This window comes from Rhipicephalus sanguineus, chromosome 1, assembly GCF_013339695.2.
Source record: "Rhipicephalus sanguineus isolate Rsan-2018 chromosome 1, BIME_Rsan_1.4, whole genome shotgun sequence".
Lineage (NCBI taxonomy): Eukaryota > Metazoa > Arthropoda > Arachnida > Ixodida > Ixodidae > Rhipicephalus > Rhipicephalus sanguineus.
The window spans coordinates 134,466,621-134,485,746 of NC_051176.1; the positions used below are offsets into that span (position 1 = coordinate 134,466,621).

At 48.4% G+C, this 19,126-nt stretch overlaps 1 protein-coding gene across 2 annotated transcripts in view; it reads right to left on the reverse strand.

Annotated features, from left to right (window-relative positions):
* Nucleotides 1-19,126, reverse strand: part of LOC119398639 (sterol O-acyltransferase 1) — a 61,764-nt gene that overhangs the window by 9,668 nt on the left and 32,970 nt on the right. For both annotated transcript variants that reach the window (XM_049416586.1, XM_049416590.1), the window contains 6 exons: nucleotides 18,914-19,021; nucleotides 16,923-17,071; nucleotides 16,138-16,265; nucleotides 11,723-11,798; nucleotides 1,295-1,397; nucleotides 304-577 (listed from right to left, as the gene is read on the reverse strand). In XM_049416586.1, the coding sequence (XP_049272543.1) occupies nucleotides 304-577; nucleotides 1,295-1,397; nucleotides 11,723-11,798; nucleotides 16,138-16,265; nucleotides 16,923-17,071; nucleotides 18,914-19,021 (838 nt within the window). The remainder of the gene's footprint in view (nucleotides 1-303; nucleotides 578-1,294; nucleotides 1,398-11,722; nucleotides 11,799-16,137; nucleotides 16,266-16,922; nucleotides 17,072-18,913; nucleotides 19,022-19,126) is intronic.

Consider the following 19,126-nt stretch of genomic DNA (forward strand, 5'->3'; position numbering starts at 1 on the left):
AACTCCCAAAACATTGGGGGCCCTTGTAACTATAAATGGTGGCTGGTGAACCGAAGAGCGCAAGGAGAGTTCTAAATAAAGCAAGGGTTAACGGCCCCTATCGCTTAGGGGCACTTGTACATTAGTACAGGGACCTCCAAGCGATAGGGAACATGTACTCATGCAGTGTAAAACCACCGAAGAAGCGCCTAAGCGATTTTCACGAGGCGAAGTCTTTCACGCCATTGCGCACGAAAGCAATGCGCAATAGAGCTTTGCTAAATAAGGCCCTAAAATGACTGCGGTTGTAAGGAGGGCACGCACCAGGTAGAAGAGTCGGTCTCCAAAGCGCATGGTCTCGGCAAAAATGTTGAGCCAGCAGTGAAGGAAGCCGTAGAAGACGAGGAACATGGAGATGCTGCCCAGCAGCAGAATGGCGCAACCGGTGAGCGTGAAGCCCAGCAGCTGGAAGCCTTCTTTGCCGGCGTCACAGAAGAGGTCCTTGATGAAGTGGTTCAGCACCACAGAGTACATGGCTACGCACGCGAAGAACTGGCCCGTGTACCACAGCACGGCACCCCAGCGAACCTTCGGCGTCCTGCGTAATTCGCGGTGCGTGAAACTCGGCGCACGTGCCTTCACTACAAGCAAGAGCGACGCTCTGTAACACAATTAGGCCCGCCAACAACGCATCTTGGCCCAGTTATACAGAAGGTTGTGGCTTGCACCACAAAGAAGCAATCGAGAATTGAGCTGTTAAAACAGGCCACTCTCTATACAAACAATGCTGCAATTGCTATACCAGAGTGGCTGGTAACTATAATAAGCACGCTGAAGTTGCTATCCATGGATCCTCATACACTTATTTAACGCCTCAATTTTTCTGTGGACTTTTGTTTAGATCAAAACATTCCACGCCTGTAAGCTGTAATAACCGTGTACAGAAGTGGTGCTGTCAAATACAAGGAGAGGATAGCCGCTCTATTTCACGCACTTGCCGTCCCGCTGAAGGGCCATTTCTAGCCAAACCAGCAGAATATGAGCACAAGCAGAATATCACATGAGGTGATTGCCGATTCAATGAAGAGACGAAGGAGCCTCTTTGCGCTGGTTCAATGTATGCAAGGATCGAACGTTACATTAATGAACAAGCACGGCCATTTAGCACGGCTTCTTGATAGGCCCCTTTGCCGAACTTTAGAGCGTGCGACGTCGTGGCCTGAGACTGCAACGGCGCACCGTTCTTGCGATCTCGCATGCAACAGTATACACATTTGCTGCTGAAGCGACACCGCAACAAAAGCTTTTTGCTTGCCTGGGGTAGGAGTCCCTGTAGATCAGAGTGGGCGCGAAGAGAAAGTAGACGACGCAGGACAGCCCCGGTAGCGTCAGCTCCACGTGGTTGTTTTCACTCTTCGCTGGATAGTCGATTGACACGTGGAGGAAAAGAAATCTTCAGATTAGGATATACTTAGGATATACTAAGAAACCAAGCATCAGAATATGCGCTAAAATGGCTGGTGTCTCCCGCAAGTGATGTTATAAGAACTGCGACATTCTCAGGCCTCACGTTTGACCCTATATGAATTAGCTGGCGTCACGTGATGCTTTAGGCGTTATATGCTAAAACAAGCACACTTTCAAGCCACAGTCTTCAAAGGTACCAAGGCCGAAGCTGTGTATTAACGGCGTTCCTCTACGGAACTCGGAGTTTTTAAAGCGATATCTTTGTCTGTCCGGATTTAAGTCTTCTGATGTACAAAATATTTGAAATTTATAGTTAATCCGTAGTGGTCACGGAACCTGTGCGTCGACTAAAACGTCAAGTAGGCTAGCGTTATGAATTAGCCACACGCCGCCAACATAAGCGTCATATTAGCGAAATTAGGATCTTCTAAAATATACAGTAAGCTTTTTTTAGCCAATACTATGCAATCGAACGGCTTTTTAAGCAAGAGAAATGAGACTCACTACCAGCTCTTGAGTAGTATATCACTGATATCTCTGCAGATAAATGTACCCAATAAATTTGCTACATAACAAAAAAGCACATCTCACACGCGAAAAAAAGAGAAAGGTATGATAGGAGTAATGTTTCCTTTAAAAGACAAAGCCATCAATAATATTGAACCAGTTTGTATAGTGCGAACGCAGATAGCTGATGTTTTAGAAGAGGTTAAGAGGAATAATCAGTGGCGTTTGGCAGGACATGCACCTTGAACTGAACGGTTTGATGCATTGTCGACGTAGAAGGTAATGTAGCGCAGAAGAGAACGACGGAAATAGAGGAGCATCCGCAAACATCGTGTATTTACAACAGAGTTCATATTATACAAGCATATATGATTCGACTTTCACAGCAAGAAGAAATGTAATGTGAACTCATAATGCTAGCAACCCTTCATGATACCCAGCGTATCAATTATGCTGCTCTTCAAGTTCATACCTCGAAACAGTGACTTAGATTGGGAAAATTAACGCAAAGCTCACAGTACAGCATCTATACGGGAGCTATGTGGCGTAAATTTTGGATTGTTCAAAAAACCAGTAGCTAATTCATTACGGTACTAATTAGGCATTTCTTAAATAGCATTTCGCGCTTTCGTTTGTACAAATTTGTTCTCTACGTAGTTAGATATTAAGCTAAAAGGCTTTCTTTTTGCTTGTTTAACCTGGAACTGTTTTGACATTACAGGAAAAATGGGTGGCATCTTAATAATATCCTGGGATTTTACGTGTTGAAATCACATAATTGGACACGCGGCAGTACTACAAATAAATTTTGACCCTGTTTTTCTTTAACGTGTGCCTTAAATCTAAGTACTTGGGTGTGGCGTTTCTGCACTCCGCCCCCATAGAGACGCGGCTGCCGTGGCCTGGAGTCGAACCCGCGGCCGCGTGCTTAGCAGCGCCACACCATAGCCACTAAGCTTCCACGACGGGTGGCATCTTAATAATCTCAATTGCAGTACAGTACTCGTGTTCCTCTGTTACATGACATCGCTGTAAGCTCTGGGCGGGTTAATGCGCAGAGTAGATAAACGGTGGCGTATTAGCGCAATAGAAAGGGTATACCAGGAACAGAGAAACGCGCACACAGACAGCAGATGATTAGATATTAGGCAGTTTCGAATAACGTACGTTAAGTTAGCGTTAGCGTTTGCGGCCCGCTATCTCTGTCACTTAACGGGAGCCCGCAAGCGGTTAGCGTACGACGCGTGCGCAGTTGCGCGAAAAGCCAACGCAAAGCTTTGCGTACGCTATTCGAAAACTCCCTATTGTCACAAACGAGCGCGTCAATAAAGCGCGCGCGCGTCCGCTCTCAAGCGGCAGCGAGATAGCACCCAAGAAGCGCGAACGAAAAAAAAAAACAAGTATTAAAAGACGCCGGCGCGGCGCTCCCCCTCACCCACTCGAGCCAGACGCAGACAACCAGATCAAACGCCCGGTAAAGCCTGGAATCATCTACAGGGAAAGCATGATGCAACGCCGAGCGACGCCGCCGCGAGTAGAACCAGCGAGCGAATCTCGAACTTTCCCTAGCGTTGGCTGTGCTGCACGCCGGAAAACGCTCCCGACGCTTCTAGAACCCGGGGGAGAGGAGATAAAAGCGTGCACCGACGACGGAGTGAGTCAGTCGGTCCGGAGATGAAGTTATGCTGAGCGTGGCTCCGTCAGCTAAAGAAGACGTGTTTATGATGTTGTGCGGTCAGTAGATCGTCGATCTGGAAGAATCGGATGACGACGCCGTGTGAGCCGTGACAAGTTACGACGACGGAAGGAGCAACAACAGACAGCGCTGGAGTTAGCGTGAGTGTTTCCTAGAAGAGAAGCATTCCTGTACCGTCCGAGAATTGTGGACTGGATACGCCGTTGAATATTCAGGACATTAACTGTTCTTGAATAGTTGTAATGCATGAGATTGCATTTGTAGAGCGTGCTCTGTTCGTTTAGTTCCCGTTGTGTTAACACCATCTTAGTTATATTGTGAAGTTGTAACTGCTACCAGCCGAGTGTGCATGTGTTTGTGATGTTGTACTGCCTTAACAGAATATATTTCGCTTGTGTTATCGACTCTCGGCTCTGGCTCGGTCTTTGGACCACAACAGGCGTTCGCTGGCGCACTAAAAGGACCAACTATAAATTGTCCGCGCTTTCGTGGTGCGTTTCGGGGGGCCGATACGTCCGCCCTTGGAATCCAACCGGCGATTGCCATCCCCATTAGCGGGATCAGTGACAGATATTGAGATAAAGAAATCTGGAAGCATATCGGTTGGGGTAAGCTGGCGCAAAACACTCGTAATTGGAGATCGTTGAGATTGCCAGTCGTGAAGAGGACACAAATAGGACAAATATGACAGCTAGGTGGACAGTTGGAACAGTACTGAGTGACACGGCAGCACCGGATGCTACATTTTGTTTTCGTATTAAAACAATTTTTCGCGTTCACGTATACGTTTGTAAAACTTGTAAACCTGTTTGAGAGAGCTTTTCCTGCCACGCAACGCTTCCTTTAAGAACGACCCCCCTAAAACCCTCACTCTGGTTATGCGCTTTGTCCACGTCCTTTTCAAGCGTCTTACATCAATAAGGCCAAAGTACAATCTTGTCAAACATCCGGCCTAGCCAACTCATTTAGTCGATGCTAAGATTTAGCGATGAATAGAGAAAATTCCCAGGCACAATATGGAAGTCAACTCGAGTAAGAAAGGAAATAATTGGAGATCGCCGGGAGAGGCTTCCGTCCTTGTGTGGGCATAAATAGGGCGGCGATGAATTTTTAACGACGATTCAGGACCCGCAATGTTGCCAAGGTTAACAAGTTCTATAGGGAAGCCATAGCCTACAGAGATTTTTTAAAACACGCAGAGCTCTCAGCTCACGGGCGTTCTAGCGTTACGTCTCTATCACGATGCGGTAGTCCCATGATCCCCGGCAGGACACTGCGCTAGCATGAGCGGTACGCCTTCAAGTTGATCGGTCTGCCAGCTACAAAGCCGAAAGTGTTGACTGGTGTGCAGAAATGACCACCGGCGCAGAAGTTATTTCATATTGCCACGCGCTAGTGGTGGCGGAAGAAGAGAGCGAAGAAGTTGGTGGTTGTTGTGGCCGAAAATTCTTTTCTCTAATTGATTATTTTCGATATTAAGGTTCTTTTCTCATTATATTGGCACATAACCCAAAGATTCTTATTTTATTTTCAATACTCGCTTGTAGTCCGATTAATTCAATTACTTTTGTCTAAATTCTAAATTTCCATGTAATGTTTACCGCCGGTTTCATGGCCAATACGCCTTTGTGGGTAAGAGCCAGTAGAAGAGGTTCAAGCAAGCAAGCAAGTAAACAGCTGTTCGCTTCGAGTTCCCTGTGTGTCGTTTCCTCTCGCGACAGACTGGTGGAGGAGCTGGGTACTGCGACGTCCTATGCCTGCTGGCCCTGAACCAGAAGCAACCAACGCCAGTGCACCAGGGTCTGCTGATATCCACCGAAGCAGCCGCCGCCTTCAAGGTCTACCACCGCAGTACGGTCCCCTGGCAAGTTCCTCGAGGAAAATGTCTGCCACGACCGCAACCCAAACCGAGCATGACCCATTCGCTGCCGTACACTGTGTCGTCAACACGCCTCGCATGCCCAACCCATTCCACGGCGATGCCAGTGAGGATGTGGAAGACTGGTTGGACCATTTCGATCGGGTCGCTGCCATCAATGACTGGGACAATCGCCGTAAGTTGAACATTTACATCTCCCTTGTAGACGCGGCAAGAGTGTGGTACGAGAACCACGAAGCTTCATTCACCAGTTGGCAGGAGTTCCACCGGCAGCTTCGTGAGGCCTTCACCAATCCCGAACGGAAAGAAAGAGCTGAGCAAGCACTTTCTTCGCGGTTTCAAATGCCGAACGAGACCATCGCCATGTTTGTAGAAGACATGTCGCGATTGTTTCGACGGGCTGACCTCCTCATGTCGGAGGAAAAGAAAGTACGCCTGTTAATGCTAGGCGTAAAGGAAGAGCTTTTCGCGGGTCTCGTGCGCAACCCTCCAACAACGGTGTCGGAGTTCATCCGTGAGGCAACCATTATGGAGCGCATGCCTCGGCAGCGGTTGTCTCAGTATGAGCGCCAGACCGCCATGTCCGCAGCGTGCTCGCTTGTGCCAGGGTGTGATGGCAGGGAGTCCCTTACAGAACTCATCCGACAGGTTGTCCGCGAAGAACTCTAGAAGTCTCATGCCGCGGCAACTCCGAGTGTCACCGCTCTTACCGAGATCATTCGGAACGAAATCAGGCAGTTTGTTCCTTCCTCACCACCATCGCGACCCGAACCTCCCATGCCCTCCTACGCGGATGCCTTGCGGGTCTCTACGCCGCCGACGACGCGTTTTTTAGGGGCGTAGCTCCTCTTAGTCTAACCTTGTCACGCGTCCGTTGTCCGGCGTATCTCCCGGCAGCCGGCAGTAAACGGCAGTATCTGTCCGGTGGTGGTGGTGGTGGTGGTGGTGTGCGGCGTGACCACCCTTACTGCGCATGCGGATACCCTCTCCACAAACCTCCTCTCCATTCCCCGTCGCCATTCCCCCATGTCCTCTACCCCCCACCCCTTTCCCCTCCACTCACCCTCTCACCTCCCCCTCTCCCCTTCCCCTCTCCCATGCCTCTCTGCACTTCCCCTCTCCCATACCCCTCTCCCCTCCCCCTTTCCACTCTTCCTCTGAAACGCGGGCTAGACATGCCGAAATTCTCTCCTGCGCAACGCCGCGATGAGCTCGAGCGCATGCGCGTCCCCTCCCCTTCTCTCTCCTCTCCAACGCTGCCCCCCTCTCGCCCGCCGGTCGACCGCGTTCCCCGCTCGCCCTGTGAGAATTAACGGCCAGGCTAGATGGAAGATACGACGCGCGTAGCGTCCCTCTTCGCGTTCCACGACGCGAGGTCGGTAGCATGCCCAACGAACGCCATCGGAACGCGATCGTGGAAGTGCTCCGGCTTCGCATCGCCTCATGGCTACGGTTCCCCCCCCCCCCCCCCTATCTTGCCTCGCGGCGCTGCGGCGCCGACGCAGGCAGCGTCGCGAGGCAGCGTCGCGGCAGAGTCTTGATTGAAAAAACCGACCGCTCGCGCTGCACAACCCTTCACTGACCACCCCGTATATATAGGCACTGGATTTTGACCTCCAAGGTAGTGCGTGTGTGCGATTTCTCCTGTGCGTGATTAAACAATGAAAATTCAAAGCGTACATGTAAAATTAAAGTGAGCTGCAAGTCGTCATAACTCTCATCGAACCTTTAGTATAAACGCGCCCGATCTCACGTCGGCGAGGATGTACTGGGCAGAATTCATGGAAGATTCACGGTTTACCGATGAACCTCCGCAGCTTCGCCCACTCATCATAATTCACTCCGTGGATATGCTGTGATTTTTTGCTCCACCTGCTGGGGCCCCTCGACGTTTTCCAAGTCCAGCCCACCGCCCGGCTTTGCAGGCCGCCTTCCGTCCTGGCCCGCGGAAGTCCACCGTATGGCGTGCTCCTGACAATCGCCCTTGTGCTACCACTGTGGCGAAGCAGGACACATGTACCGCGACTGCTACTACCGGCGAATCGGCCTTCCCGGATGCCCGTTGTCCACGCTATGGTGAGCGGCCGCAAGAAATTGAGGAATACTTAGAAAGCAGTAATCTGTCTCCCGCCCCGCAGCGACGACAGTCACGGTCGCCATCACCCCGTCGGCCCGTATCGCCAAACCGCCATCCTTTGAGTCCCCTGGTGTCCGTGGCTCAAGTCCACGCCGGGGAAACTGAGAACAGCGACCTCCGGGGGTGAGGCCGCTGTCACGCGAACCGACAGATATCCTCCTCCGATGCCACCCCCTCACGACGTACCGCTAACGCCTTCTTCTGAAACCGCTAAGAGAGCGTCCGCTGCCATTACAGTTTCCGTCGACTGTTATCCAGTGACTGCACTTGTCGATACGGGCGCTGATTACTCGGTCATGTGTGCTTCGCTGGCCACCCATCTACGCAAGGTGCTGACAACGTGGGACGGCCCACAACTGACCACCGCTGGAGGACACCTCGTGTCACCCATAGGAAGGTGCACCGCAAGGCTGGAAATTTGTGCGTCGGCTTTCGTAGAGTCATTCCTTGTACTGCCCAAATGTTCTCGGCCGGTTATTTTGGGCATGGATTTTCTTCAAGAATATAGAGCGATAATTAATCTGCGTGATTTGTTCGTCACTTTCGCTAACTGTGTCTCTCCAGATTCGGATGTCGAGAACGAACATCGTGGCGTGGCGTTACGCGTGGTTGATGACTGCGTCACGTTGCCGCCTCGCAGTAGTATCTTCGTCCTTGTTGAGTGTCCAAAGAAAAAGCCAAATACGGGCATCACCGAAAGTACAGGCATCGCCGAAGGTAACCTCACGTTATTGCTTGATCAGGAAGTCGCCATCGCTCGAAGTCTCGTTCGGCTCCGAAATGGCCAGACTACGCTTTTAGTCACGAACTTCAGTGGCGAATACGAACACTTTGCGAAACGCGCCACCATAGCTTACTTAGAGGCACTGGATGAGTCGGACGCCTTCCCTTTGGTTACGACAATCTCGACAGAGGAAAGCTGCGATGCCGACGTGACTAGTCACCTCAACGTCAATCGCCAGTTAGAAAAACAACAGCGGGCAAAGCTCCTCAGTCTACTGTCATCCTTTAGTGACCGTTTCGCCACTACATCGAAGGTCCGGCAGACACCTCTAACGAAGCACAGAATCATCACTGAGCCCAACGTCCAACCTGTGCGCCAACATGCTTACCGCGTGCCGCAGAAAGAACAGGATGCCATTCGTCATCAAGTCAAACAAATGCTCGATGACGACGTAATTCAACCATCGACAAGTCCTTGGGCGTCACCTGTCGTGTTGGTTAAGAAGAAAGGTGGTTCCCTACGATTCTGTGTAGACTACCGCAAACTGAACAAGATCACGAAAAAAGACGTATATCCTCTTCCTCGCATCGATGACTCCTTGGATTATAGAGTTTCCTAAAATTAACTAGAGGGGACTCTGGCGCTGCGATCGTTCAGCTACCATGGGAATGATGGGTAGTACACAAATTTGCCTAGTCTTCGTGCTTGCGGCTTCAAACGTACTTGTGGCTTTGTTTATTGCTGTGTTTCGGCGTTCGTTTCGGATAAAAGAATAGACCGTTGTGAACTTCGTGACCAGGTTTGATTTGGTGAGCCTAAAAAAGTTAAAGTGGTGAAGTGGAACTGCTGACTTTTGCTGAACTTTGTTTTGCGACAAAGCGGATGCAGGCGACGCGCAGCCAAACGGAGCCGAAAGAAAGAAGTTTAGACAAATTTATGTACTACCCATCATTCCCATGCTGGCTGAAGCGTCATGCGTTGCAGCTCCCATAGACACTAGCGCCACAGTTCCCTCTAGTAAGTATTGTAGGAAACTCTATGTCTTAGATCGCCTGCGTCGCGCCCGTTACTTCTCGTCGATGGATCTTCGTAGTGGGTATTTGCAGATTCAAGTCGACGAAAGGGACCGAGAAAAAACGGCGTTTATAACACCTGATGGTCTCTACGAATTTGAAGTCCTCCCTTTTGGATTGTGCTCCGCTCCAGCCACATTCAACGAATGATGGACACAGTTTTGTGTGACCTCAAGTGGCACTCGTTTTTAGTGTATTTAGACGACGTAGTCGTTTTTTCCACGACGTTTGAACAGCACATTGAGCGGCTTGAGGCGGTTCTACTGGCCATTCGCACCGCCGGCCTGTCTTTGAAGCCGGAAAAGTGTCACTTTGGATACGAGGAGCTTAAATTCCTTGGCCATATTGTCAGCAGTACCGGTGTTCGACCCGACCCTGAGAAGGCCATAGCAGTTGCTTTGTTCCCGATCCCAAAGACAAAGCATAATGTCCGCCGCTTTCTGGGTCTCTCTACGTATTACCGCCGTTTTGTGCCAAATTTTTCGAAAATCGCCGAACCTCTGCAGCAACTCGTCAAGGACGACGTCGCCTTCGTTTGGGGTCCCGAACAATCAGACGCTTTCCGCGACCTTCCACAACGCCTCCAAACGCCGCCGATCCTTGGTCACTGACACCGAAGCAGACACAGAAGTACGCACTGATGCTAGTAACCTTGGTCTCGGAGCCATTCTCGTGCAATATCAAGATGGCGTGGAACGCGTTGTTGCCTACGCTAGCCGCACGTTGTCATCTGCGGAGAAAATCTACTCAACGACTGAAAAAGAATGTCTGGCGGTCGTATGGGCTATTACGAAATTCAGGCCATACCTGTACGGACGCCCCTTCCGAATCGTCAGTGACAACCACTCTCTTCGCTGGCTGGCGAATCTGAAAGATCCTTCGGGCCGTCTCGCAAGATGGAGCCCTCGGTTACAGGAATTCGATATAACAATAGTTTACAAGTCTGGCCAGAAACACACCGACGCCGACTGTCTTTCCCGCGCACCCACCAAGACCGCTGCGGAAGACAATGACGAAGATTTCAGTTGCCTTTCTATTCTAACATCCCTGAACGTGGCTCAGCAGCAACGCGACGACTTAGAACTGCAACCACTGATCGAATACCTTGAGCGACGACGCGCTAGTGGTGGCGGACGAAGAGAGCGAAGAAGTTGGTGGCTGTTGTGGCCGAAAGTAAACAGCTGTTCGCTTCGAGTTCCCTGTGTGTCGTTTCCTCTCGCGACAATATAATAGTATAATAAAAATTGGCCGCGTATTTGCGTGCTTCGCTGCAAATGTCATCTAAAGATGATAGAAGAGGCGCTGCGTGAGATATGGACGCCATCTGGCAATACATCGGGAAACATGAGTGCTGTGTTGCGGGCTGGGAGTCTCGGCGCAGCAGCAGGCGAAGACCGCCGGTGACCAACACGACCGGCGGGCACGCCAGCCAGCCCGAACACGCGGTTTGGCGCGAAGCGCTGAAGCAGAAGAAACGTCCGCACTCAACGAGTACTCTCCACACACTCTTTTATTTACACGTCGCCTGGGTAAAACAGGAATGCCAGAGCGGCGCCCCATGGCATTCGTACAGTGCAATACAGAACCGAAACCGAAACACAATGAGCTCGTGCAGAGGTCACGGAGGAAGGCAAGTTTCAGCGCAGTCGCATTTTCAGCGCAGCTTAAGAAACTAGGGTCTTTAGAATTACGTATGTATGCATTTTCTATTAAAGGAACACATCACCTAATACTTACCTAGTGATGTTGCGCCTCAGATATGCGTAACGTTTGCTTTTTGATCGACAATGTACACAAGTATGAACCTAGTCAGCCGTTCAAGATGTCTGGCCCTTGGACTACTGGTTCAACTTTGGCCGAGTGGCTGAATTGAGTGACGTGCCGACAAACAGAAAGACAGAAAGACAGACCAAAATTTCTCCGTTTAAGTATCCCAAGAAAGACTATCGTCTTTAATAATATCTGGGGTTTAACGTCCCAAAACCACGATATGACTATGAGGGACGCCGTAGTGGAGGGCTCCGGAAGTCTCGACCACCTGGGGTTCTTTAACGTGCACCTAAATCTAAGTACACGGGCCTCAAACATTTTCGCCTCCATCGAAAGGAGATGTCCCGTCTAGAGGTGTAAGCGGTCTTTAGGATAAGTGAACTTGCATGCTCGGTGATTCTCCCTGCCACGCACTTTGTCCAGTATAAGTAACGCTTCACCGAACCCGATGCACTTGAAACAAAAGACCATGACTACGACGATGACTCACCTTTCAGTTCCGCGTGCGTGAGCACTCGGCCAACAATCTCCCTCGTGTACGCGTACGCTTTCATCAGTAGTCGTACCTAGAAAAAAATAAAAGTGAACGATGGGGCGATTACCTATAGGCTTTCGTGAGAACACGCGTGGAAGAAGGCGTTCAAGTTTTTTAAACTCCACAATATCGAATATCGACATTGTTTTCTTCGCAATTTCGTTGAGGAGTGAGAATTTCACGTTATCGGTTTTTTTACTGGGTCAACCAAACGTTTGTGTATGGTGAAATGGTGTCATGGACGAAGATAAAGCAGCATATTATTTATTTATTTATTTATTTATTTATTTATTTATTTATTTATTTATTTATTTATTTATTATTTATTATTTATTTATTTATTTATTTAATATATACTGCGACCTGGTACCAGATCTTAGCAGGGTTGATATACATGGAGATGTACAAACAGTTTAGCACATACAAATTGCAGGCTTTCTTCAAACATTTGTAAGACTTGAATAAACTCTGGTAACGAACAAATAAAATTACACAAACACAAATTCATAACATATTCAGATGTTTTTCAAACATTGCTAAGGACTTTTGAGAAACAATTTCGGTAAAGATGATTCTAGCCTGTTATAGCCCTGGGAAAAAAAGAATATAACAGTTATTCCTTGTGTTAAAGGGAACTATGGTTAAAGCATGCCTTCGTCTGTTACATTAGGGTTCCCTACCCTCGGTCGCGAGTGGGGTGGTGAGGAATGATCACGCCGTCATGACACGGCGCCGACTACGAAAAAAAAGTCACGCCATATTCACGGAATGAATGATGATGAGTGGGGCGAAGCTCGAGAGGGGAGATCATCGGTAAAACCGTAACTCTCCCGTGAAAGTTCGCCCATTACATCATTAAGAAAGACGTAAGACTCGCAAGTGCACTTCATAGAACTCGCAACTCGTAAGACTCGCAAGTGCACTTCATAGAACTAGGCGGTCACGTACCACGAAAGACGTGCAAGTACAGACCCACGGCTTTAGGAAGTATAGCGTAGTGGGTTCCTCGCAAGTGCACTTCGCCCCTAAAATTATGATGATTTATAGCGAAGTAGGTACCTCGCAAGTGCACTTCATAGAACTAGGCGGTCACGTACCACGAAAGACATGCATGTACAGACCCACGGCTTTAGGAGCTTCGCCCCTAAAAGGGCTGTATGGGTGGGAGGGTAAGGGGATATTGGCGTTGCAGAAATCCGAGGGCGCGCTCAAGACAGAGTGACCACGCTCAAGACAGAGTGGGTCAGGGAATCGCTTGGTGATCGTATTCGCACTCAACCGCGCCGCAGGCTCGCACGCACAAACTATAGCGACTGTCGTTCTTGCGCACGAACAAAGAGATTCATTTTTAGAAAAAAAAAACGGTTTAACGTTCCTTTTGGAGGTGTCCATTTCGTGTTTCGTCATTTTACGGCAATGACTGTGACGATCAAGTTCATTAGGCGGGCAACAACTAAATAATGCACAGAGGAGAAGAAAAGAAAGCCAAAGATCGGGAGATTAACCAGAAAAGCGTCTGTCTGCATGGCTACTCTGCGCTGAAGAAATGGGAAAGGGGAATACAAGGATGAAATAGAAAGGAGGGGAATGTGCGGGACTGCACCGCTTAGTTCAAGGCGTTCGCACAGGCCAGTCGTTCTCAAGAGGCACAAAAGTGCCTTCACTGCATTGTGGGCCGACGAGCGGTGAGGACGCTGTTCTAGTAGCAATTGCACAGAAAGCGACCGATCGTCCAGTCTTCGGAACGCGTCGGAGAGTAATTGTACAGAAAGGCGCATTAAGCAAAAGCGAAGGGAGTTCTGTCTTGTGTGCAGAGGCAATTGTCCTGGCCTACACACGCGCTTCGAGTGTAACGGGAAAACAAGTCATTGTACCTGCGCCTCTGGTGATCAAAGGGGGAAAAAAAAGTAAAAATGCCGCTTTCAGCCCCATTAGCGGCGTAGCCTTCGATGATACGTGCTGTGGATCGGCTGAAATGACCGGTTTCTACGACTTATACACCACATAATCAGTCACTAGAAAGAGTTGCGTAATGCGCTACGTTCGATGGCCTCCTTCAAGGTCATCAGACAGAAGTGAACGACGCGACAAAAAAGAAACGCCAATCGTCCAGGCAGGCTAGGTGAAGATTTAATTTTACTGCGCACGCTGGCCTATTCTGGAATCGAGCTAATTTAGCGCGAGTGAATCACGGCGCGGACGTGGTATTTTGTCGCAAACCAGAATCAGCACGAAGCACTCTCATCAAAAGAAGCAGTTGGCACTCATGGAAGCGCTTGTAGTTTACGCACGCGTGAAGGATCTTGTCGGGAATGCACGTCCTAGTATACACTAAGTTTTCCTAGATTTCACTGAAGCACATAGTGTATATTGTCGCTCCAACTCGGTCGCTCATTATATGAAGCCCTAACTATTGAGAACACAAATAAGAACACCTAAGTTAAGAGGTTGGTACCTATAGATGTGTGGTGCCGGCTACACATCTTGCCTGGTTTAATGTCGCTCCTCTTAACAAATTCTGAGTAATACAGTGTAAACGTTCACGAATCAGAAGTGCTACATGCGGCTTATTTGCATCGTTTGTTTTGAAATTAAGAAGACGTGTCTGAAGGCACTTAACGGTAAAAATGCACATTGTTGCCTTATTGTTCGTTGCTTAAACATCTACGAGGAAAAAAAAAAGACTGCACAGGACGCATGGGCGACATCGATTACATAAGGAAACCCGGGATTGACCTGCGCGCGCGCAACGCCGCTGTCTTTTAGCGCAAGCATTCGCGTCACCATTTTCAGTAATCTCAATATGCGACAGGTAATCAGTGTGCGAACGTCATGAAACGCGAATTGTGATTCCTCTCGGTGAAGGTTGCCGGGAAATTTCCAGCTTACTGCCGTTACGATAATGCTAATACAAAACAACGTCATCGCTGTTGGCCTCGAAGAAAAAAAAAGAAGGAAACTTCCTGCTTCCCTTCTGCTTTAATCGTAAACGACTCGCTTCGAGCTCTATTCCACTGTTCTGAGATGCGGTCAGTCGGGTTTTCTGCCGTGCATTAACAGCGCCGAAGCCGCGGCTATCTCGACTATCGTCACACGTAGGGAGTTACAGCGTACTTTCACGTACACGCCTCACGCTCTTGGAGCGTGAGGTGCATCTTGCCGCATAATATTACGTGTGTCGACCACTTATATAGTAAATTTCAAACAGCCAGTCACCTTATAAACTATACTTTCGTGTACCAAACCGCCATATTTATAATTTATATGATCACGGAGCTTTACGGTTTCATAAAAATATAAGGTTTTAAGTATTAAAACCACTCTATGATTACGATGCACACTGTAGTTAGGGGCTCAACAAAATTTTTGACCAACTGGGGTTCTCTATAAGGTGCATTCACATTCGAGTGCACGGGTGTTCTTGCATTTTGTCCCCATTGAAATGCGGTCGCCACTGCCTGGAATCGAACTCGCGCCCTCGAGCTCCGCAGCGCGACACCTTGCCTGCTAAGTGACCAACAGCGGTTTCTTCGGTTCATTCAATAAATGGTGCTCCTGTCGCGAGCTGCCATGATGGAGAATTTAGAGTGTCCCGACAATCTCGAATATATCTTTAAAAATAATGAAACGCTCGCCGTGCCACCTGGTTAGTTCATTTAGCATATAGACCACCCCGGAAAGGCGTTGGTACCGGGTTCAAACGCCATAGCCGCATGAATTTTCCTTCAAAAATCTCAGAAAACCACGAGTTTCCTCTGAGATTTCGTGCTGCAGTCTGGTGGATGACAAAGTCTCCTTATAACCTCGAGAAACTATTTCTCAATAGTTACGTTATGCACGGCTTGAAACCCATACGTCGATTTACTATACTTCTGCAAGGCGCAGAACAACTTGCGAACGGTCCACTCCTCGAAGTGGTGAATTGATCAATCAGTTAATTGATGTTAATTCGTGATTTAGACAACAGAAAATGTAATATATATCGATTAAAATATACAAGTTGAACGTGCGTGCTCACCCCTCTTATCTCGGAACCAGGCACACGAATAGCCGAAGCGGCCACTATATGCACATCACATTCCAACACCATATGTACACGCACAGGCGTCTCATATTTCACCTGAAGGATAAGGAGACCAGCGCTCGCCGATTGAGACAGCGTCCTCGAGCATAGAAGTGGAAGCCACTAAGCTGTCGTGGATTTGTTTTCCTTTCGTTCGATCCATTACGACGCTCGCGTGCGGGCTGTAGCTGGCCATTTAGAGCAATCAAGTCGTTACAACGTTTCTACACACACATAGGCGAGTTGTTGCCGAAGTCGTTTGTGAAACAAATACACACAGCGCGATTGCGTCGATGCTTGTTTGTACCTGTTCGAAGGCGAGGATGCAGGAGGACAGTGGCGGCAGTTCGTTGGCGAAAATGTAGCGCACAGGGAACACGGTGACGCAGCCCAGGAACAGGACGAACAGGCTGCCGAAAACAGAGTCCACGGGCCCTGACGGATAGCGCGCAAAGCGAAACATTAGGATGTTCAGTCTGCACGACGGCTAAGTGTGTCAAACAATTATGTAGCGAAGGATCTGACGAAAAATCGCCTGGCGAGCGAAGGTCACTGTTGAAAAGAAGCGGACACTCGTCAGAGAAAAGTAAAATCAAAAGCATTTTCCGTGCGACTTTTGTGACCAAGGAGCGCTAATCTGAGGGGTTCGAAAGTACGCGCACGCTTTACCTTTTGTAAATACCAGTTAATCACACTCAAAGCACTTATTAACGTACGCTATTAGAAAGTACCTGTATTTTAAGAGTATATATGGAATGAACAATAAGGTGTGTCAGTACGCTGACCTTACAGTGAGTGTAAATGACGCTTTTGAAACGCGACACATCTTCAATAAAAATTTGTATCCGCCTAATTTGATAACCAAACTAAGTCTATCTCCTATTAAACTATAGTAGCTCATGGCAGCTGACATCAGAAACAGGGACGACACAGAAAATAAGAATAGACATATACAAGTGCTGAACTTCAACTGACTCATTACTAACCATGCAGCTATAGTCCGCCAGTACGTCTATATAACTATACATTCACAGAAATGGACGTCCAGCACGCATCATTACCAAACAGCATGCACGTGATCGCGGAGCTTACCACTCTTGCCGAGAGATCGACAGCTGGCCCAGAGCTGCAGCGAAGGATGCAGGATGAACAAAATAGCCAGGTTGATGGCAATCAGATGGCCGAATACACCCACGATTCCTGTAGAGTTGACCACGATGGTCGACATGTCGTCGCGTAGCCTGCGCGAGGTAGTGGGAGTGGAGAACGCATACTGTAGATTAAGGCATCATCGTCGATACGTCTTGCAGATTTATAGGAATCTACAGCTACACCGACCCATACCAAGGTGCGGATAGGGCGGCCTGCCTTTATACGAAAAAAAAAAAAAAAACGCACTAGAAGCGTATAAAAACGCATGGCCGATGTATTTTAGGAGTGGTGCGAATGCATTCTTTTTCACTGCGCATGCGCACACCGTAACCACGAATGAAACATTCTACGTGCGCTGCTACAACAACGGGTATAAGATTGTAGCCCCAATTACATCACGATTTGTGCGGGATGCCAAAACCGATGCCGTCACGCATAATATACATTGGAAATACGTCGCTTGTGTCATTATGACATAAGGAATATGAGAACCATGCATGACTGCATTAAAATAACGCGCCAGTGACGTTCGCCCGCTTCGGGCTGGCAAAATTGAAGACAGTTTGGAGAACTCGCAGAGGTGACGCTTGTTCCGTATAGAAGTGGTGCCTAAATTTTTAATTATTACTTTTGAAAACACCTACTCATTTTTCTGTTTATGAGAATAAATCGAAGCAGTTGGAAAATGTCAAAATATAAACACCAACAGCCGCACTATATACCACTGGCGATCACAACGTGCATTTTTGCACTGTAGTAATGAAGAACAGCGTCGAATATCGTGCGATCGTTCGCCAAACACTACATACTGCGAGGCCGCGCCCACCATGACGCATACTGTGTGGGCTTAGCACTTAGTCTAATTTGGTTGCTTTATTCATGTGCGGAGGCTGTGGTTGCTGATGCTTGCGCTAAATGAAGTTAACGGATGATGCTTACACGTATGCTGTCCGTGTCCAGAATCATCTCGAAAGTCGCCAGTGCGTATAGATCGGGTGAAAGATAAAAAAAGAAAAAAAGTTTTGTTTATCCAACCAGCTTTTTGTTTATTAAATGCACTGTTACCCGACGTCACCAGCAGAACTAACCCTTGAACCTTGATGTTCGTGTGTTCTATCAACAAGAGAACAAAACAAGACAGCTTTGCGAGCTGTACACCGTTGCGTAGACTTAAGCCAACCCATTTGTTGGGCGATGTGCTGACGTTCCTCCATTGGAGCCCAAAGCTTTCTCTCAAAAGAAAAGGAAGAGTCGCGCTACACGATTAAATAAGCAGGTACGATGTAACGCATGCGAAGACTGTACAGACCTGACTGCAAGTGCTCATCTGGATAGCGCGCTTTGGCTGCAGTCAGAGATTTACGCAACAGTGTTCATAAACCCACAACCGTTCTTCCGCCAAAACTGAGTAAACTGATAAACTGTTGCACCGCGATACGAGCGAAAGAGATTTGCCCTTCTTTACCCTTATAGATATCCTCACGGCGCGTCAGGATATCTTGCGTTCCTTTTGCTTGTGTTCCTTTTGCTTCAATTTGCCGGCCCCGTTTTTCTGAAGGACATACGCTTCTTCAGCTGGTGTTGCTACTCGGCGAAAACCGCTCTTCGTGATGTGCGCTGTTGCTGTTGCCAATCATAAAAGTGGAAAAAAGTATTCTGAACGAGTAGCCGACGTAACCTATACACAGGTCAGCCTATCGGCCAACAGACTATATGAAGCTATATAGAGAAAACTTCATTGTCTGTTTCTTACTATGATTGTGACTCGACTGGGGATCTCCTTATAGTCGTCCCTTAATCTTTCTGGAGTATACGTTATGCGAAGCATTCGAAATGACCCGGTGTGTGCGCGCTGGAAACAAAACAGCGCATTTGAAGGTTGCGAGTCTGCGCTCGCGCACGAACTACGACAACAAACACGAGTTACTTGCCTTTGAGGGTCGTAAAAGTAGGAGGTGATCAATATGACGGTAACCAGGAACAGAAAAGCCACGAAGATGTTGAAGACAGTCCGGATGTGTTCGTTGGCCATAATGTCCCTGGAGAAAGACGACAGAGCAAAATCTGTAGAATGACCTTGAAGCCTTCAAAACGCGATAAGCAAACGTGGCAGTCGGAACAGATTTTTAAAACCCAGGGATGTT